The sequence below is a fragment of the Trichomonas vaginalis genome, chromosome V, assembly GCF_026262505.1.
Source record: "Trichomonas vaginalis G3 chromosome V, whole genome shotgun sequence".
Lineage (NCBI taxonomy): Eukaryota > Parabasalia > Trichomonadida > Trichomonadidae > Trichomonas > Trichomonas vaginalis.
Window position 1 is genome coordinate 29730963 of NC_067207.1, and position 16472 is coordinate 29747434.

Genomic DNA, 16472 nt, shown 5'->3' on the forward strand with positions numbered 1-16472 from the left:
ACGTGGACCAAGCTTTACTTTCTTCCTGGCTGAGTTTTTAACTCTTCTTTTTCCTTCATTGCCACTACTTTCACTTTGTTCTTCACTACTTTCACGACTTTCTCTTCTTCTTTGGTGTCGCTTTGGTAACTTGCCCTCTGCTTCAAGTTGCATCTTTGCCTCATGTTCACCTAGTATGTTGTAAATTTCCCATGTCCTTTTTGCCTTTGGGCTCTGGTCGCCCATCTCAGGTAACCTATATCCTAGAAAGATTTTGTCATAGTTTGTATTTGAGTCTTCGCGTATTGTTTGCATGACTCTTTCCTGAGTTTCCGGTTCAAGCTCTTCAAACAGAGCTTGTCCATATGGAATAAGCTCGTTTCCAAATATATGTTTTTGTAGCCATTCTGGTTTTCTTTCCATGTTACCAACAATATCTTTTGTGAATGGGAAAGCTTTTACCCAATGTTTCAGTCTTTCGTCATTTATTTCTGTAGTTGGTTTTATTTTGTCAAGGAACATGTTTTTCAATACTAACATTTCATTTGGTACTGTCCATTTGAGTTTTCTTAAATATTCATCCCTTCTCAGTTCATTGTCTGCAAAGTAAGTTTTTATGATATTTTGCAAACTTTCGTTTGCAAGGTCATGTACAATAGGTTCTCTTCCTTCTCTCTCCCTAACTTTCTTTCTAAACTCTTCACCAAATATACCATCTCTATGGTTCTGTGTAGTTCTTTGAGATAAATGTTCTAGAACGTCAGGTGTTATATTTCCATCAGCCATGTTCATTTCATACTGGTCCAAAATATCTGCATCTTTCATATCTTTCAACGGCATTAAAGCCGCGCTTAAAATACCAGCTATATCTGGTTCACCATTCACTTCCATTGCGTCTACAACTTCTTGGAATTGTGGTTGTAAGTTTATGAACCACCTATCCGAATTAGCTTTATGACCCCATCTCATTGTAGTTCCATTGTCTGCAGAAACAAAAGTAGGTCTGTTTCCATCTTGGCTAGGTTCTGAATGAACTTTAAACAATGTTTCATTTTTATATGTTTTCTTGAAATTTAACCTTTTATTTTCACCGAGTTCATCCGAAGATTGAACGTTAAATGCTCGTAAGTAAAAAGGGTTGTTGTATTTGCGTACATTTTCTTTCAGTACTTCCATTCTATGCTGAATATTTTCATCTGATGTTGGAGTCTTTTGTATGTCGGCGAACATTTTTCGATATTCTTCTACCATGTCAGCCGAATTTTTTTTAGACTCTTGGAAAGATTCCATATTCTCCGCATACTCTTGTTGAAGGTCAAGATTTTTCGGCTGTTCCAAATCTTCATCTAGTTCTGTGAAGTTAGTTTCCAAAGGAGGGACTTGTTCGTTTCCTTCAGGCTCTTCTAGCTGTTGTTGCTGAACTATTTCTTCCATGTCTGGTTGTATCTGAACTTCTTCCTGTTGAGTTTCTTGTACCTCATCTGCTGGCATTTCATATATTCCGAGACCGTTTTCAACAATTTCCCTATCTACGTCATCCGCATTCATAAGCCTTTGTTCTTTCGTTCCGTCTCTATTTTTTACGCGTTTCATGACGAAAGTTGAATTGTCATTTAGCTCTGACATCAAATATCTCGGAGTAAATTCGTTCATGTCATTTGGATGATATGCTATTAAATCATATCTCTTAGCGAGCTTGTATTTTCCAGGTTTGAAATTATATCCCATTTGGTGCTGAGTCATAAAGCTAAATAGGTTCGGGTCAGTATTTCCATCCTTGAACTTTCTAATAGCTTCTTTATATCTGTCACTAAAGTCAAGAGTATCTGGGTAACCATAATCTTCCTTAAGCATTTTTAAGAATTCTTGGTTTCCTTGTTCTCTACTTCTTTTATGTCCTTGCTCTGTTTGTGGTTGTTGTTGTGCAGGGTTTTGAACTGTTGGTTGCTGTGCTGGTTGTGCAGGGTTTTGAACTGTTGGTTGCTGTGCTGGTTGTGGAGGTGGTTGTTGTGTTGGTTGTTGTGTTGGTTTTGGTGCATGCCTGTGTCTATGTCCATGTGACGATGTAAATGTTCTAGGTAGTCCTGGTGCAGGTGCTTCTCTTGGAGGGTTTGGTGGTATATAAGTTCCACCAGCTGGCACATATGTTCCATCTGCAGCGTAATGTCCTACCTGACTTTTCGTTCTTAAGAAAGCATTTACTAGGTCTGTTTTGGTCTGTTGTAACTCTTTTTCTTGACTTTCCACAACAGTTGCTCTAACGGCGTCATAGGCACTTTGAACTGCCTGTCTCGTTGCTGCATCTGTTATTTTCGTCATATTTTGTGCTACTTCTCTTAACTCTTTGTCGAAACCTTCAGACTTCAGTTTCTTTCCAGATGAGAAGTCGTTCACTAGTTTCACCTTACTATGAAGAGCTTCGAAGGCGTTCTTAAAGTCAGCATTTGTTAAAGCTTCATTTGAACTGTCTTCATCCGCTTGTATTTTTGTCCTTATTGACCCTATAAGCTGGGCTGCTTTAGCGTTGGCTTGGGCATCTAACCAGTCATTATTAGCTTTTATATATTCTGCGCTTTTCATTGCCTTTTGCATGGCTGCGTCGTTATTTTTACTTTCTTGTGCTAAGTTTTCATACTGTACGGTTTGGTTTTGCAACTGTAAAAGTTTTTCTGCCTTTACATTTGCTTCAACTTCTTTTTTATACTCATCGCTTTCCATATATGTCTTCAGGGCTTTTTGTTTTATCTCTTCATCTTTCAGTACTTTATATTGAGTAGTATGGTTTTTCAAATTTATGACATCTTGTTCCATTTTTGCTACTTCTGCTGCTTTTTCTGACACTTTTTTCGCATATTCCTCTGTACTTAGTTCTTTCAGTTGTTCTTCTTTCTTCTTTTTCTCTACGTTTAACTCATTGAGTTTCTTTGTGTGTCTGTCATATTCTAGTTTCTTTTCGTTTTCACTTATTTGCTTCTGTATGTCTATGTTTGACTTTTTGACATCTGTTATTTGATTTTTGAGTGAACTCAAATTCATTTGACTTTGAGGGTTATAGGCTGTTCCGTCTGCAGCTCCACCATAGCCTGCCATTTTCGCTAAAAGTGCCGCTCTTAAACCTCCACTCTGTGCACCAAAAACTCGGTTTAAAAGCATAGGATTGCTTGACATTTGTTGCAACATAGTGGGGTCATTCAGCATTTGTTGTTGCAACTGTTGTTGTGGTGTCAGTTTTACTATTGGATGTTTCAATGCTCTCTTCCTCTTACGTATATTCTTACGTAGCTTACGTGGCATTTTAAGTGAAGTAAAAAACATTTACGATGAAGAAGTTTCGACAAAACATTTACGAAGAAATCATGAAAATTCAAGAGGTGAGAAAACAGGTGAGAAAACGGGTGACATCTCACCTCTTCACCTAAATTATATTTTTGGGTCATTTACGCTCATTACGATGAAGAAGTCTTGACAAAACATTTACGTTCATGTTTGACAAAACATGAAAAGAAATTCAAGAGGGTAGAAAAGAGGTTAGAAAAGAGGTTAGATCTAACCTTCTACCCTAAAATATATTTTTGTCTGATTTACGCTCATTACGAAGAAATCTCAACAAACATTTACGAAGAAACCATGAAAATTCATGAAAATTCATGAAATTCAAGAGGTGAGAAAACGGTGAGAAAACGGGTGACATCTCACCTCTTCACCTAAAATATATTTTTGTCTGATTTACGCTCATTACGAAGAAATCTCAACAAAACATTTACGAAGAAACCATGAAAATTCATGAAAATTCAATGAAAAATTCAAGAGGGTAGAAAAAGAGTTAGAAAAGAGGTTAGATCTAACCTTCTACCCTCAAATATATTTTTGTCTGATTTACGCTCATTACGAAGAAATCTCAACAAAAATTTACGATGAAATTCATGAAAATTCATGAAAATTCATGACAAAACATTTACGATGAAATTCATGAAAATTCATGAAAAATTCATGACAAAACTTTTACGATGAAATTCATGAAAATTCATGAAAAATTCATGACAAAACATTTACGAATGAAATTCATGAAAATTCATGAAAATTAATGACAAAAAAACATTTACGATGAAATTCATGAAAATTCATGAAAATTCATGACAAAACATTTACGATGAAATTCATGAAAATTCATGAAATTCATGACAAAAACATTTACGACTGAAATTCATGAAAATTCATGAAAATTCATGACAAAACATTACGTGAAATTCATGAAAATTCATGAAAATTCATGACAAACATTTACGATGAATCATGAAAATTCATGAAAAATTCATGACAAAACATTTACGATGAAATCTCAACAAAACATTTCGATGAAGAAATCTCAACAAAAAAGTCAACGGCTGGTCGGCTGGGGGTTCGGTCCTCCTCTTGGGTCTTGGGAAAATTCTTAGGGCTAGAAGGCACGAAGTGCCTGGAGGCCCCTCCGAATATAAACTTCATTTATATCTAAACATCCTCAGGGCTAGAAGGCACGAAGTGCCTGGGAGCCCCACTACCTTTTTTTTTTTTTTTTTTTTTTTTTTTTTTAAATATATTATTAAAATATGAGAAAATCGCTCAACAAAAAAACAATTCTTTCAAAAAGTTTGACATTGATCTTTCTAATAACATATCCTCTGGAAGGAGTTTACATTCACAAAAATAAAAACCAGTTCAAATCTTATTACTCCTTGAATTAAAATCATTTAATTTCAAATCCATTCCAAATCCTTAAATCTGTATTAAAATCATTTTGCCAACAACCAACACAATACAAATTACATTTCCATATATCTTCCTTGTCCATTTTAATTTTTTATCTCATTTTATTTAATTTTATTTAAAGCATATAGACATCGAGATCCTTTACACATAGTTATATAAAAGTCAAATACATAATAAATTCTTAATTCTAGAGATATCTCAAATCTCATTTTTTTAATTTAAAATACCTTTCATTTTTCACAGTACTATCACAACAAACAAGCCATTTACTAATTAACACATATAAGAAAAATATCAAATTACAAAACAACTTTCAATATCATTCGCATCGAATTCTATTTTTTCATAATTATCAACTACATATTATTATATAATATATGTCGGCGCATATTCCACTTATACAAGTGTCAGACATACTCACACAAAGCTGTGAGTTCATACCTCTATCAGTAGGACTTCTCAAATCAAGAACACATATGTTTCACTATCGCACATCTGTGTAGGATCTAATTAACCTTTGGACTGGTACTTCAAAATTTGATAATTTGATAATTTCATGTGATATCATCATTTGCCTTTAAACAACTGTGCGTTAAACTTAGAACACCGTTCTCTATCATAATGCAAAATATCAAAGTTTGGGAGACTCCCAAAGTGTCTGAAACTGATCATAAGGGTGAAAAACCGTTTTCCAGAAGTTGGGAACGTAGGGTGAAAAAAATTGATCCAGATTTTCGTCATTTTTTACTTTTTCTCCACTCTAAATTAACCAAAGAAATGGCCTAGCTTCTAATTCTAAATGGTGCTATGATAGAGAAAATTCTAGACAAACTGTTCATCATTATGCCGCAACTAATAATAGAATTGAAACAGTCGAACTTCATATTTTGGATGGTTCTGATATCAATGCTAAAAACTTTTATGGGCAAACATCTCTTCATGAAGCACCACAAAAAATTGCAAAGAAATAGCCGAACTTCTAATTTTAAAAAGTAGTGTTATCGATGCAAAAGAGAATTATAGAAAGAAAAAAAAAAAAAAAAAAAAAAAAAAGGAAGTGGGGCTTCCAGGCACTTCGTGCCTTCTAGCCCTGAAGATGTTTAGTATAAATGAAGTTTTTATTCGGAAAATTGTTAGTCTTCTGGGTCGAAAACATTATATAATGTGTCGCTTTTCACAAATTATATATGTTTTCATGTTTTGTCAAACATGAACGTAAATGTTTTGTCAAGACTTCTTCATCGTAATGAGCGTAAATGACCCAAAAATATAATTTAGGTGAAGAGGTGAGATGTCACCCGTTTTCTCACCTGTTTTCTCACCTCTTGAATTTTCATGATTTCTTCGTAAATGTTTTGTCGAAACTTCTTCATCGTAAATGTTTTGTCACTTTTCTGTCACTTTTCAGGAAAAAACATTTTTATTATTATATATAAATGAATTTTACAAAACCACCGTTACCGTTCTTTGGAAATAAGAGTAGATGTAAGGATATTCTATTGAGAGAACTTAAGAAACTACCGAATGGTCTAACATTTGTAGATTTGTTCGGTGGAAGTTTCTATATATCCCATCTGTGCCATACAATATTTCCAGACTCAAAGATTATATGCAATGACTTCGACAACTATATGGACCGTCTCAAACATATACCAGACACAAACAATATATTGAAAGCGTTAAAAGAAAAGATACCTATAGGTAAGATGGAACGTATACCATTAGATAAGAAAAATATTGTGAGAGAGGTTTTGAAAAAAGCAGAATATATAGACTGGGATAGTATATCTGCTAGACTATTATATAGTGGTTCTATAAGAGTTCATGACATTGAAACACTTATGTCAAAAGTTTTATATCTTAACTATACAAATGTTTTCAAAGAGAACATAGAAAAATATATTGAGGGCATAGAGTTTGTGAGATGTCATTGGACAGAGTTGTATGAAAAATATAAAGACAAGGAAAATGTTTTCTTTATAGTGGACCCGCCGTTCTATAACACATGGGATTTTCAATACCAAGTAGACTGGACTTTGAGAGACTCTTTAGAAACTTTAGACGTTTTACATAACCATCCATGCTTTTACTTTACATCCGATAAAAGTGGTTTGGAAACCGTTATGAGATGGTTAGAGGACATACATGACTATGAGTTTAGATATGACAAGATAAATATGAGAGAGGTCCTATAAACTGGAGAAAGTGTCACATAAAGAAATTTTATTAGTAAGTAAATGTGGTTTGAAATAGGACTACTTGTTTTAGGTTTTTTCCATTGTGTCATTTATTCTTTGACGTGGCAGAAAGATATAGAGAATATGAAGATGAACCAATGCCTGCAAATGTTCAGCATATGTACTCGTAAGAGATATTTTTATCTAATATTAAATGGACGCACAGAGACTTAGCGAATGCACAGCAACCTGGACAACCAAACCCAGAGAAATATTCCAAATGAAGTTAGAATACAAACTGCAATGGCAAAACTATGGTCAAGTGCCAACAGATGTACAAATGCAAACTGCCATGTCAAATGACGCTGCGTTAGGTTTGCCACCATGGTATGCAAATATGAGATGGAAAGAGTTTTATACAAACCTGAAGTGGGATATAAACAACTTTATGCAGATGACGCGAACACAGGAGTTGAACCCAGAATATGTTTTTACCAGAGGAGAAACAGAATGTATGAGCTCCAGTTAAAGAATGCTATGGAACTCAACAGGAAACGTAAGAGACTAGGCGGACATTAGATTTTTACATATAGTAAAATGGGTTTTCTTCAGTAAGATAGGAAACTTCTTTCGAAATGTTGGAAGAGGTATATGGAATGGAATAAAATCTGTCGGAAGAGGAATTTGGAACGGTTGTCAAAAATATTGGTAAAAGGGTAGGTCAGTTCGTTGGTATTATACCTAAAGACCCTGAACCAGAAGAACAAGCTCCTGTTATACAACAGCCTGAACCTGCACCACAGTCTAGTTGGCAACCAAATCCAACACCTCAACCGTATTAAAAAGTTAATTTTTTACCGTTCGATAGTAGTTGTATATGAAACTAAGTTCTAAGTAAAACGCATGGTATATATGGAATTATTCTTTTTCTTCCATCTGTAGTAAACCATACTTGAAAAGTCTGAAATACTTCCACTTGGTGGTTCGTATAACTTTGTAGGTTTTTCGTAAAAGTCATTTGCCAAGCATAAAAAAGAGTTTTGTGCACCAGAAAATGAAGCATGAACTATAATAGCATCTTGGTCGAAAACATTTTCATATGTTCCATTAGGGTTTTCGACTTCATAAAAGTTCGGGTGTACTGGATATGCTGCAGGCTGATTTAACATCCTCAAAAATCTATACCATGCCAAGTTGTTATATTTTGTAGAAATATAAACGTTTTCTCCAAGGTCTTCTATTCTATTGATTTTAACAGTTGCATTTTTCCTGTCATATAAAATATCGAGATGGTACTCTCCTTCGTCAATGTTGTACTGTTTTGCATATTCGAGATAGATATCGTTTATTTTTTCTTGAAAAGCTTGAAGAGTTGTTTCTAAGTTTACAAGCAAATTCACTTGTAAAAGTTTTCCCTGTTCAAATTTCTCATACATACGTTTTTCTTTGTTATAGTATCGAACTTCAAAACCGACTGTAAATGGGAAACCATGTATGGCTTCTGAAATGAACTTCATTCTACGAAAGCCAATAGCTTTTGTGACAGATGGGTCTCTTAACCATCTTAACGGGTAGTCAAAACGATAGCCTTCATGCTTTACGGTCTCTGTCTCAAACTTTTGACCGACATTCGTAAAAAGTTCATCTAATGGTTTAGTTGTAGCAACTCTTGAATTTTCTTTTTCTATTGAAAGCATATTTTATCTAGAATAAAAATGTCAAATGAAACAGCGTCTATGAGAGAAATACAACACAACCGACAACTCATTATACAAGCTCTAAATAAGAACACAACAAACTTTTCAAACTATTCTAAGATATCTGAGTCATTGAAAGAAGGAAACTTAAAACTGACATTAAACCCAATGACAGATGAGTTTCTGTTTCAAGACAATAAGAACCATACTGTCTGTATAAATCCAACAAAAGGAACTTTAAACGAGAAACCTATAAATGAACTTCTTTTGAAAGCAGATGTTGGCAACAAAGCTGACAAAGAATATGTAGACGATGCAATAGCAAAAGAAGAAGAAAGAGCTAACAAAGCTTATGCAACAAAAGAACATACTCATCCTGAACTAGCAGACAAAAATATGTTGACAATAAAATGTCAAGTGAAGTGACAAGAGCTGAAAACGAATATTCTAAAAAGACTCATACACATACCATTGCAAATATTACAAACTTACAAGAAACCTTAAACATGAAAAGTGCCGTTGGACATACACATTCTATATCTGAAATAACAGACTTAAACGTTAGCCTTGAAAAGAACAGATAAGGAATGGGTGGCTAGTGTGTTAGTGAAGAAGGCGGATAAGGAATATGTGGATGAAAAAGATAACGAAATTATAGAAAGGGCTGAATGGTATCATGAATGGACATCGAAGATTTTAAAAACTAAAGCCGATACAGGATGGGTTTCAGGATGTTTAGACCTTAAAGCGGATAAAACATATGTTAACGATGAGTTAGACAACAAAGCAGACAAGAACCATACACATAAATCCTTCACAACTGTTAGAGCAGACGACATAATATTGAACTTTGACCTTGGTTCAAGTGCACCTTTAGAGAATCCAAGTACAAGCGTAAAAGATACACTAAACAATTTAGATAACAGTTGCAGGAACATTGAAAGTCATGCCAGAAACTTTGAAGCATATGAACTACCAGCAATGTTAGATAAGAAGGCTGACAAAACAGAGCTTCAAACATTAAAGACTGAAATACTTCAAACATTATATCCTGCAGGCTCTATTTATACGTCAATGAACTCTACCAGACCAGAAGTAGTACTTGGTTTTGGTGAATGGAAGCAGATTGTAGACAAATTCTTATACTGTGCTAGATATTCAAAGACGGCAGGAGGTTCGAAGAAAATTAAAGAAGCAAACCTTCCACCGCACACTCATACAGGAACGACAAACACAACAGGTAGTCATTCACATTCAATAACAAAAAGAGGTTATAGAAATCTTGCAGCAGGTTCGGATAGACAGGGAATGGATAGATATGATATTTCAAGTGACCCGGTAGATTCAAACGCGGGGATTTTCTGTGGAACCGCAGGAAATCATTCACACACTTTCACAACAAATCCAACAGGCTTGGGTAAAGACTACATGCCACCTTACATGACAGTTTACGCATGGTATAGAATTGCTTAGTCGTCATTTTCAACTTCTTTAGCATATTCGTCAGGAGTTGTCTTATATTTGTTAGGAACTGTCTTTGAAAGTATACCACCTTGAACTTTGACAAGTTTGAAACGAGGTCTGGCAATAGTAGTTTTATCTTCTGCTTGCAGTGTGTACATTTTGCCATGTTTGCCTAAAACTTCATAATATTCTCTTGTATACTTTCTTCTATTTTTACGAACACGAACGTGAGTACCTGTCGGGTTCCCATTGTTGTCATAGTCAATAGTATTTTCATATGGGTCGCGTTTAGGTATTTCTATTTTTACTTTGTCACCCTTCCGAAGTTTGAAGCCTGGCATTCTTTCTTGTTTGTCTCTTTTGACTAAACTATTAAATATATAGTCTTTCTCTAAGTCAGGGTTGTTTTTCATTTCTTCGGGGGAGTGGTTTCCCAAACCTTTTTGTTTACGGTTATTGTAAATATTTAAAACTTGTCTCATCTTTGCCATGGAGAAGTGTCTATATTTGTCGTCATATGACATTTCATTTGCTTCACCACCTTGTGGTTGGTTTAAGTCTCTTAAGATTTTTATACAACCGTCAATGACACCAAGAGCAGAATGGTTTTGGTCGACAATGAAATATTGGTTTACATTTTTTGAACGCAGATAGTTTTTTACATCATCTGATTTGAAAGAACTTTCACAGTCAGATGTCAGTTTTGTTGGATGGTATTTGTCAACGAATATTGTCAAAGCAGTTTTCACATCTAAAATATTTTTGGACTGTAATGGTATGGCTTCACAGTATCTTGTATTTTGACCAACAAATATTAACCAGTATGGTGGTCCATCTGTTCTAACTCTCGGAATGTTTTCCAAGATATCCATAAACCATGCGTTCGGAGTTGAACTGAAGATTTTTATCATGAGTGCTTTCTTTGTCGCTTTAGAAACATACGGGTCCTTGTTTGAATTCGTCATTTTTTACCCTGTAAGAAATGGGTTTATTTGGCGCGTTAGCAGGAGTTGCATCCAGATTTTTACCCGCAGTGGGAACAATAGCCAGAGGTGTATTTGGAGTTGGAAGGAAGATTTTGAGTACATTAGGTATACTGAAAGAGAAAGCACAACCTATTATACAAACTGTACAGAAAGGTTGGGATGTAGCACGAGATGCAACAAATCTTATTCCAAATCCTGAAACAAGAGGAAAAGTTCAAGGATGGATGGATAATGTAGGAAAAACAGCAAATGACTATTATAACAAAGCAAATGACTACTATAACCAAGCAGGACACTATATGGACCAAGGTGAAAGATTCTTTAACAGAGGATATAACCATGCACAACAGTGGGTAAACAATAACCAACCGCAACCGCCTCAAACTTGGGGAATGTAAAATTTTTTACTGAGATGAAATGAACAATACAGCATTGAGACAAATGAGTTCAAGATGGATTTGTCGACTTCCAGCAGTTACACAACGTGTTTGTCAAGTTCTTCCTATACCTCAGGAAGTTTTAGACCGACTTAAAAAACAACAACAACCAGTTGAAAACAAACCAAACTAAAATTTTTTACTGAGATGAAATGACCGAAGAAGTTGAAACGGTAGATTTGACACCACAAACAAAAAGTTCAGAACCATTGTCAAAACCTGTCAAAGAACTTACAGATGAAGAGAAAAATTCAATAATAGAAAGTGCCAGGTCTGGAAATACAAACCCTAACTATAAAGTCACTTTTCATAGAAATGGAACGGCTAGTATCTCAAAAAAGAAACAGACTCTCACAAATAAAATATTGAAGTCTGAAGGAGCTTTCGAGACAACAGATGGAAAAGTTTACTTCACTGACCAACAGTTCATTATAGAACATCTCATTGACTTAGAGTCAAAATATTCTAAACTTTACAACAAACACAAAAAGTTGAAAGGAAAACAAAAACAAATGGCATATGATATTTATGAAGATGTTGACGACACAACCATACCTGCAGGTGGGGTAAAGTCAGAGGAACCGAAAAGTGACGAAAAACCGATAGAAGAAGGTGAGCCAAAAACTGAAGATAAACCAAAACCAAAGTTTAGTTTGGAAACTAAACCAAGTCAACCTTCATTGGCTGGTATGGGTTGGCGTCAAAGGCTTATGGTAGCAGGAGGTTATGTAAAGTAAAAGAAAACAGTATATTTTTTTTTATTTTTATAAAAATGCCCCCATATAGAATGGATAGAAAGTCTGCTAGAATAAAAGCAGAGTTGCAAAGATATGGTTGGAGAGTTTCGAAGAAGTTTAAATATAGGAAGGGAAGACCCATAAAAGTCTATGACAAATTGTCTGGTCTTCGCTACGAAATGGATTTGGAAACAGCACGTGCAAATTATCCAAACAGACTAGAGAGGTTAGAAGAAGAACGTCTTATGGACATGCCTTTCGATGTTAGTGAACCTCAAGTTGAGGGACACGACGGCTTTGCCAGATTCTATTGGAAACATGACGAACAATTGCATCCTTTGAGAAGGAAAAAAGGAAAAGGTGAAGACACACATGCTCCCATGGAAAGAACAAGATATGCATATGAGAAGTATCGTGAAGTTCGTGCTAAAATTGGACAAGGTGGAGACTTTACAGTAAACTTTGACGAAGGAAAGAACAAAGAAGGCTTCATGGGTGTACTTGCTGCAATTCAAGACGGAAATAAGAAAGGATACAATCTCAGACTAACCGTAACAGATTTGGACGGTCATATATACTATGCATATGGCAATGTCACAACAGCTGCAAAACTTCTTGACGCCTTCAAGACTACAAAGAGAGAACAAATGGCTGATTCAGACTCAGACATTTTGAATGCAATTGAAGGAATTGCAAGTGTCAAGCTCGAACGATACCAACATAACCCTCAAGCAGTCAGACAACATGTTTGTTAGATGAGAAATATGAAATGGCATACCATTTTAAAACAGTATATTTTTACATATATTAAATGCTTCAGGTTGAAAAACAAAGAACAAAAGTAGCAGATACAAAACCGTTAGACTATATCTTTACAAATGCTGGTAGGACTATTTCAGATGAAGAAATTTCATCCCGAACATACAGGTTTGACTATCCAATTCGTTGGCTTCAAAGTCCTTCAGATGCAAAGGCAATAGGATTTAGAAGAGTTTTGTTTTCAAATAGAACTAACGCGTTTATGTTTGCAGTATATTTTCACGGTCAGTATAAAGGTTCTGATGGTCTAATAGAAAAATTTGACGAAATGAGAATCTTTACAGTTCGTTCAGACGAAAGTCTTGAAAAAACTCTAAATGACTTTCAAACTCAAATAAACAAATATTATTGGGAATTTCAAGAAAAATACGACTCTTTACTAAATGGAACATACTATCTAAAACTAGAATACGATAAGATGAACTCAACCGTTTCATTTCAAAAGATTGAAATTAACCCTCCAAGAGATACAGAGTTTTTATTTTGGGAAGTAGACAAACGTTCTTGGGCACAATTTCTTCGGTTACTAAACCAGAACGAACCATTACCACCTGACGGTCCTTTTAAATTTATACTTCCACCAGCAGATTTGATGGTTTATAGAAACGTGTTTGACCCTCAAAATGTTATGTGTCATGCAAGTTTCAGTTCAAGCAACAATAGTTTTCTATGTATTGGTAAGGACTTTTATGACTTTGCTTCTAAATTCTACGAACCACCTAGTAACAGTTTCTCTGACTTTCAAGTTTGGTTCACAACAAATGGTGTGCAACATATTATTCCATTGTACTATGACTTTTATCTCGAATTGTCTTTCATATATAACTACGGAAAAGTGCTGAAAAAGTATTGAAAAATAAAGTTTAGGTGAAGTGGTGCGATCTCACCTCTTTTTTCACCTGTTTTTTCACCCGTTGAATTTTCATGAATTTTCATGAATTTTCATGAATTTTCATGAATTTCTTCGTATATGTTTTGTCAAGACTTCTTCATCGTAATGAGCGTAAATGACCCAAAAATATAATTTAGGGTAGATGGTTAGATCTAACCTGTTTTCTCACCTCTTTTCTACCCTCTTGAATTTTCATGAATTTTGTGCTGAATTCGACAAAAATATATTTTGGTTGAAAGAATACGGTGGAGCCAAAAGTGGCTCGACCTCAAAACAAGCATTTTGTGAAGAATATACCAACCCGCGGAAAACAGCGGGTTGCTTTTTATACAAAATTCAACAGGTGAATTTTCATGAATTTCCTTAAGATAGAAAAAAATATATTTTAGGCGACCAGGTCACTCGGTCACTCGGTCACTCGGTCATTTTAACTTCTCTGAAAAAGTGTGACAACATGACATTTTGACAACAACACAGGAAATAGATTTCATCGTATATTTTTTGTTAAGACTTCATCGTAAATGTTTTGTTGAGACTTCATCGTATATGTTTTGTCGAGATTTTTATCGTTGTGGTCCGACGGTTAAGCCACAAACGAATGTCCGACGGTTAAGCCACAAACGAATGTCCGACGTCCCACCAAAAAATATTTTTTATTTTTATTGTAAGAACAGTAATGTCAGTCGAAGCAAAAACGTTCACGAACAAATCTAATGGCGAAACATTCACAAAAGGCACTTACAACGGTATTGAAGTCTTACGTAGAGACAAGGATGGTTATATAAATGCAACAAAGATGTGTCAGCAGTTTAGGAAAGACTTTAGAAGGTTGTTGGAAAATAAGTCCTGGGAAGAGTATTTTAAGGCATTTTGTGAAGAATATACCAACCCGCGGAAAACAGCGGGTTGCTTTTTATACAAAATTCATGCAGGAATTTCTGATGAAATCAAACAGGTTAGAGGAATGTATGTAGACCCAAGACTCGTAAACTATATAGCAATGTGGGCTTCTCCAAAATATTGTATAGCAGTTGGAAAAATTCTGGACTCCATAGACAAGAAAGTTCATGAGAAATTAGATGAAGAAGAACTTGAAGATACAGTAAAGAATGCTAAACCTTTGTTCGAACAAGAAGTTAGAAAAATGTGCTTAAACAAATAGAACATGAACGTGAGATATGTTATGGTTATAGAGATTCTCCATACGAACTAGACCAATGGGAACAAGAAGATTTAAAGAGAGAATTTAGAGAATATGAACTCGCTAAGATAGCATTAGAAGCTGCAGCAAAGAAGTTAAAAGTTTGGGGTTGTTTTGTACAAAAATATTGTGAGTAAATGAACCATTTATTTTTATTGAATTCAGCAAAAATATAATTTAGGGTAGAAGGTTAGATCTAACCTGTTTTCTAACCTCTTTTCTACCATCGTAGAAAACTCTCGAAAACTCTCGAAAACTCATGAAATTTACACCAAAAATATAATTTAGGGTAGAAGGTTAGATCTAACCTGTTTTCTAACCTCTTTTCTACCATCGTAGAAAACTCTCGAAAACTCTCGAAAACTCATGAAATTTACACCAAAAATATAATTTAGGGTAGAAGGTTAGATCTAACCTGTTTTCTAACCTCTTGAATTTTCATGAATTTTCCCGAAATAAAAAATAAAATTAGTTTTATTTTTATTTATTTTTTTATTTTGTATAAAAGAACAGAAATGTCAACAATCGGCACAACAGCAATTCAAACAACAGCACCAAACTCGTTAGTCATGAATCCAACATCTATGTTAGTAGAGATGAAAAGCTTCATTCCTTCTTCATATACTTTCGAAACAGAAATCCAGAAGATAAAGCAAGAACTGTTAACAAGTAATTTAGACTGTAGTGCGAAAGATGAACAAAATGAACAGTATCTTTACGACATGCAGGATATTATTGACCATCTACCTAAACTTCCTGAAATCCAACAACAAAAGCTTACTATTCCAGAATTCGATGAAATAGAAGTCGGACTGACTGACTCAGTAGAAATAAAGAAGTTCATACGAAAGGTAAATTATGAGTTCCTTGGTTTTCATTGCAACCATAAGGTTATGGACAAAGATTGCGATATGGTATATAAAAATATTTCTGACATATATAAATCGGAGGAGTTTAAGACCTACGACAACTTTGTTTCGTTAGTTGCTGAATGTGTATGGCAGATAAGAGATAAAGATAGAAGAGGTAAAATATGGAACGAACAGATAAGACCAACTGCTTCAGATTTAAAGAAAACCATTGACGCCTTGGTTGTTTTAGCAGGTAAGGTTTCAGAATATAACGCAAAAATGAACCCGCAATGTTCAAAATGTAAAGCAGCAATGAGGAAATATAACTACTCCGTCAAAGAGATAGAACGTATGCGAAACGACTATGCAGACTTAAAGAAAGAAGCAGAAAAGCCAGCAGAAAATAAAATGGACATGTTAGCATTTCTGAACAAAAACTATCCAACAGCAGACGATTTCCTTCTATCTGATGTCAAGAAGAAG

The 16472-nt window shown here is 34.8% G+C and overlaps 4 protein-coding genes across 4 annotated transcripts, besides 2 other annotated features; 2 read left to right on the forward strand and 2 right to left on the reverse strand.

The window, feature by feature from the left end:
- Positions 1-4551: part of a mobile genetic element that runs on past the window's edge.
- On the reverse strand, positions 146-1209 carry TVAGG3_0426720 (protein of unknown function, DUF4106 family; the record flags this gene model as incomplete). Its single annotated transcript, XM_051233654.1, has 1 exon — positions 146-1209. A coding segment is annotated over one exon (1064 nt), but the record flags the coding sequence as incomplete, so codon positions are not given.
- Positions 4552-5751: 1200 nt separating the features above from the next.
- Positions 5752-16472: part of a mobile genetic element that runs on past the window's edge.
- Positions 8251-8602, reverse strand: TVAGG3_0426740 (uncharacterized protein; the record flags this gene model as incomplete). Its single annotated transcript, XM_051233655.1, has 1 exon — positions 8251-8602. A coding segment is annotated over one exon (352 nt), but the record flags the coding sequence as incomplete, so codon positions are not given.
- Positions 14902-15099, forward strand: TVAGG3_0426750 (uncharacterized protein; the record flags this gene model as incomplete). Its single annotated transcript, XM_051233656.1, has 1 exon — positions 14902-15099. The coding sequence occupies one exon, from the start codon at positions 14902-14904 to the stop codon at positions 15097-15099; it is 198 nt and encodes a 65-aa protein (XP_051103386.1).
- TVAGG3_0426760 (organellar and viral DNA polymerase type B) lies at positions 15654-16164 on the forward strand (the record flags this gene model as incomplete). The annotated part of the gene is made up of 1 exon (XM_051233657.1): positions 15654-16164. A coding segment is annotated over one exon (511 nt), but the record flags the coding sequence as incomplete, so codon positions are not given.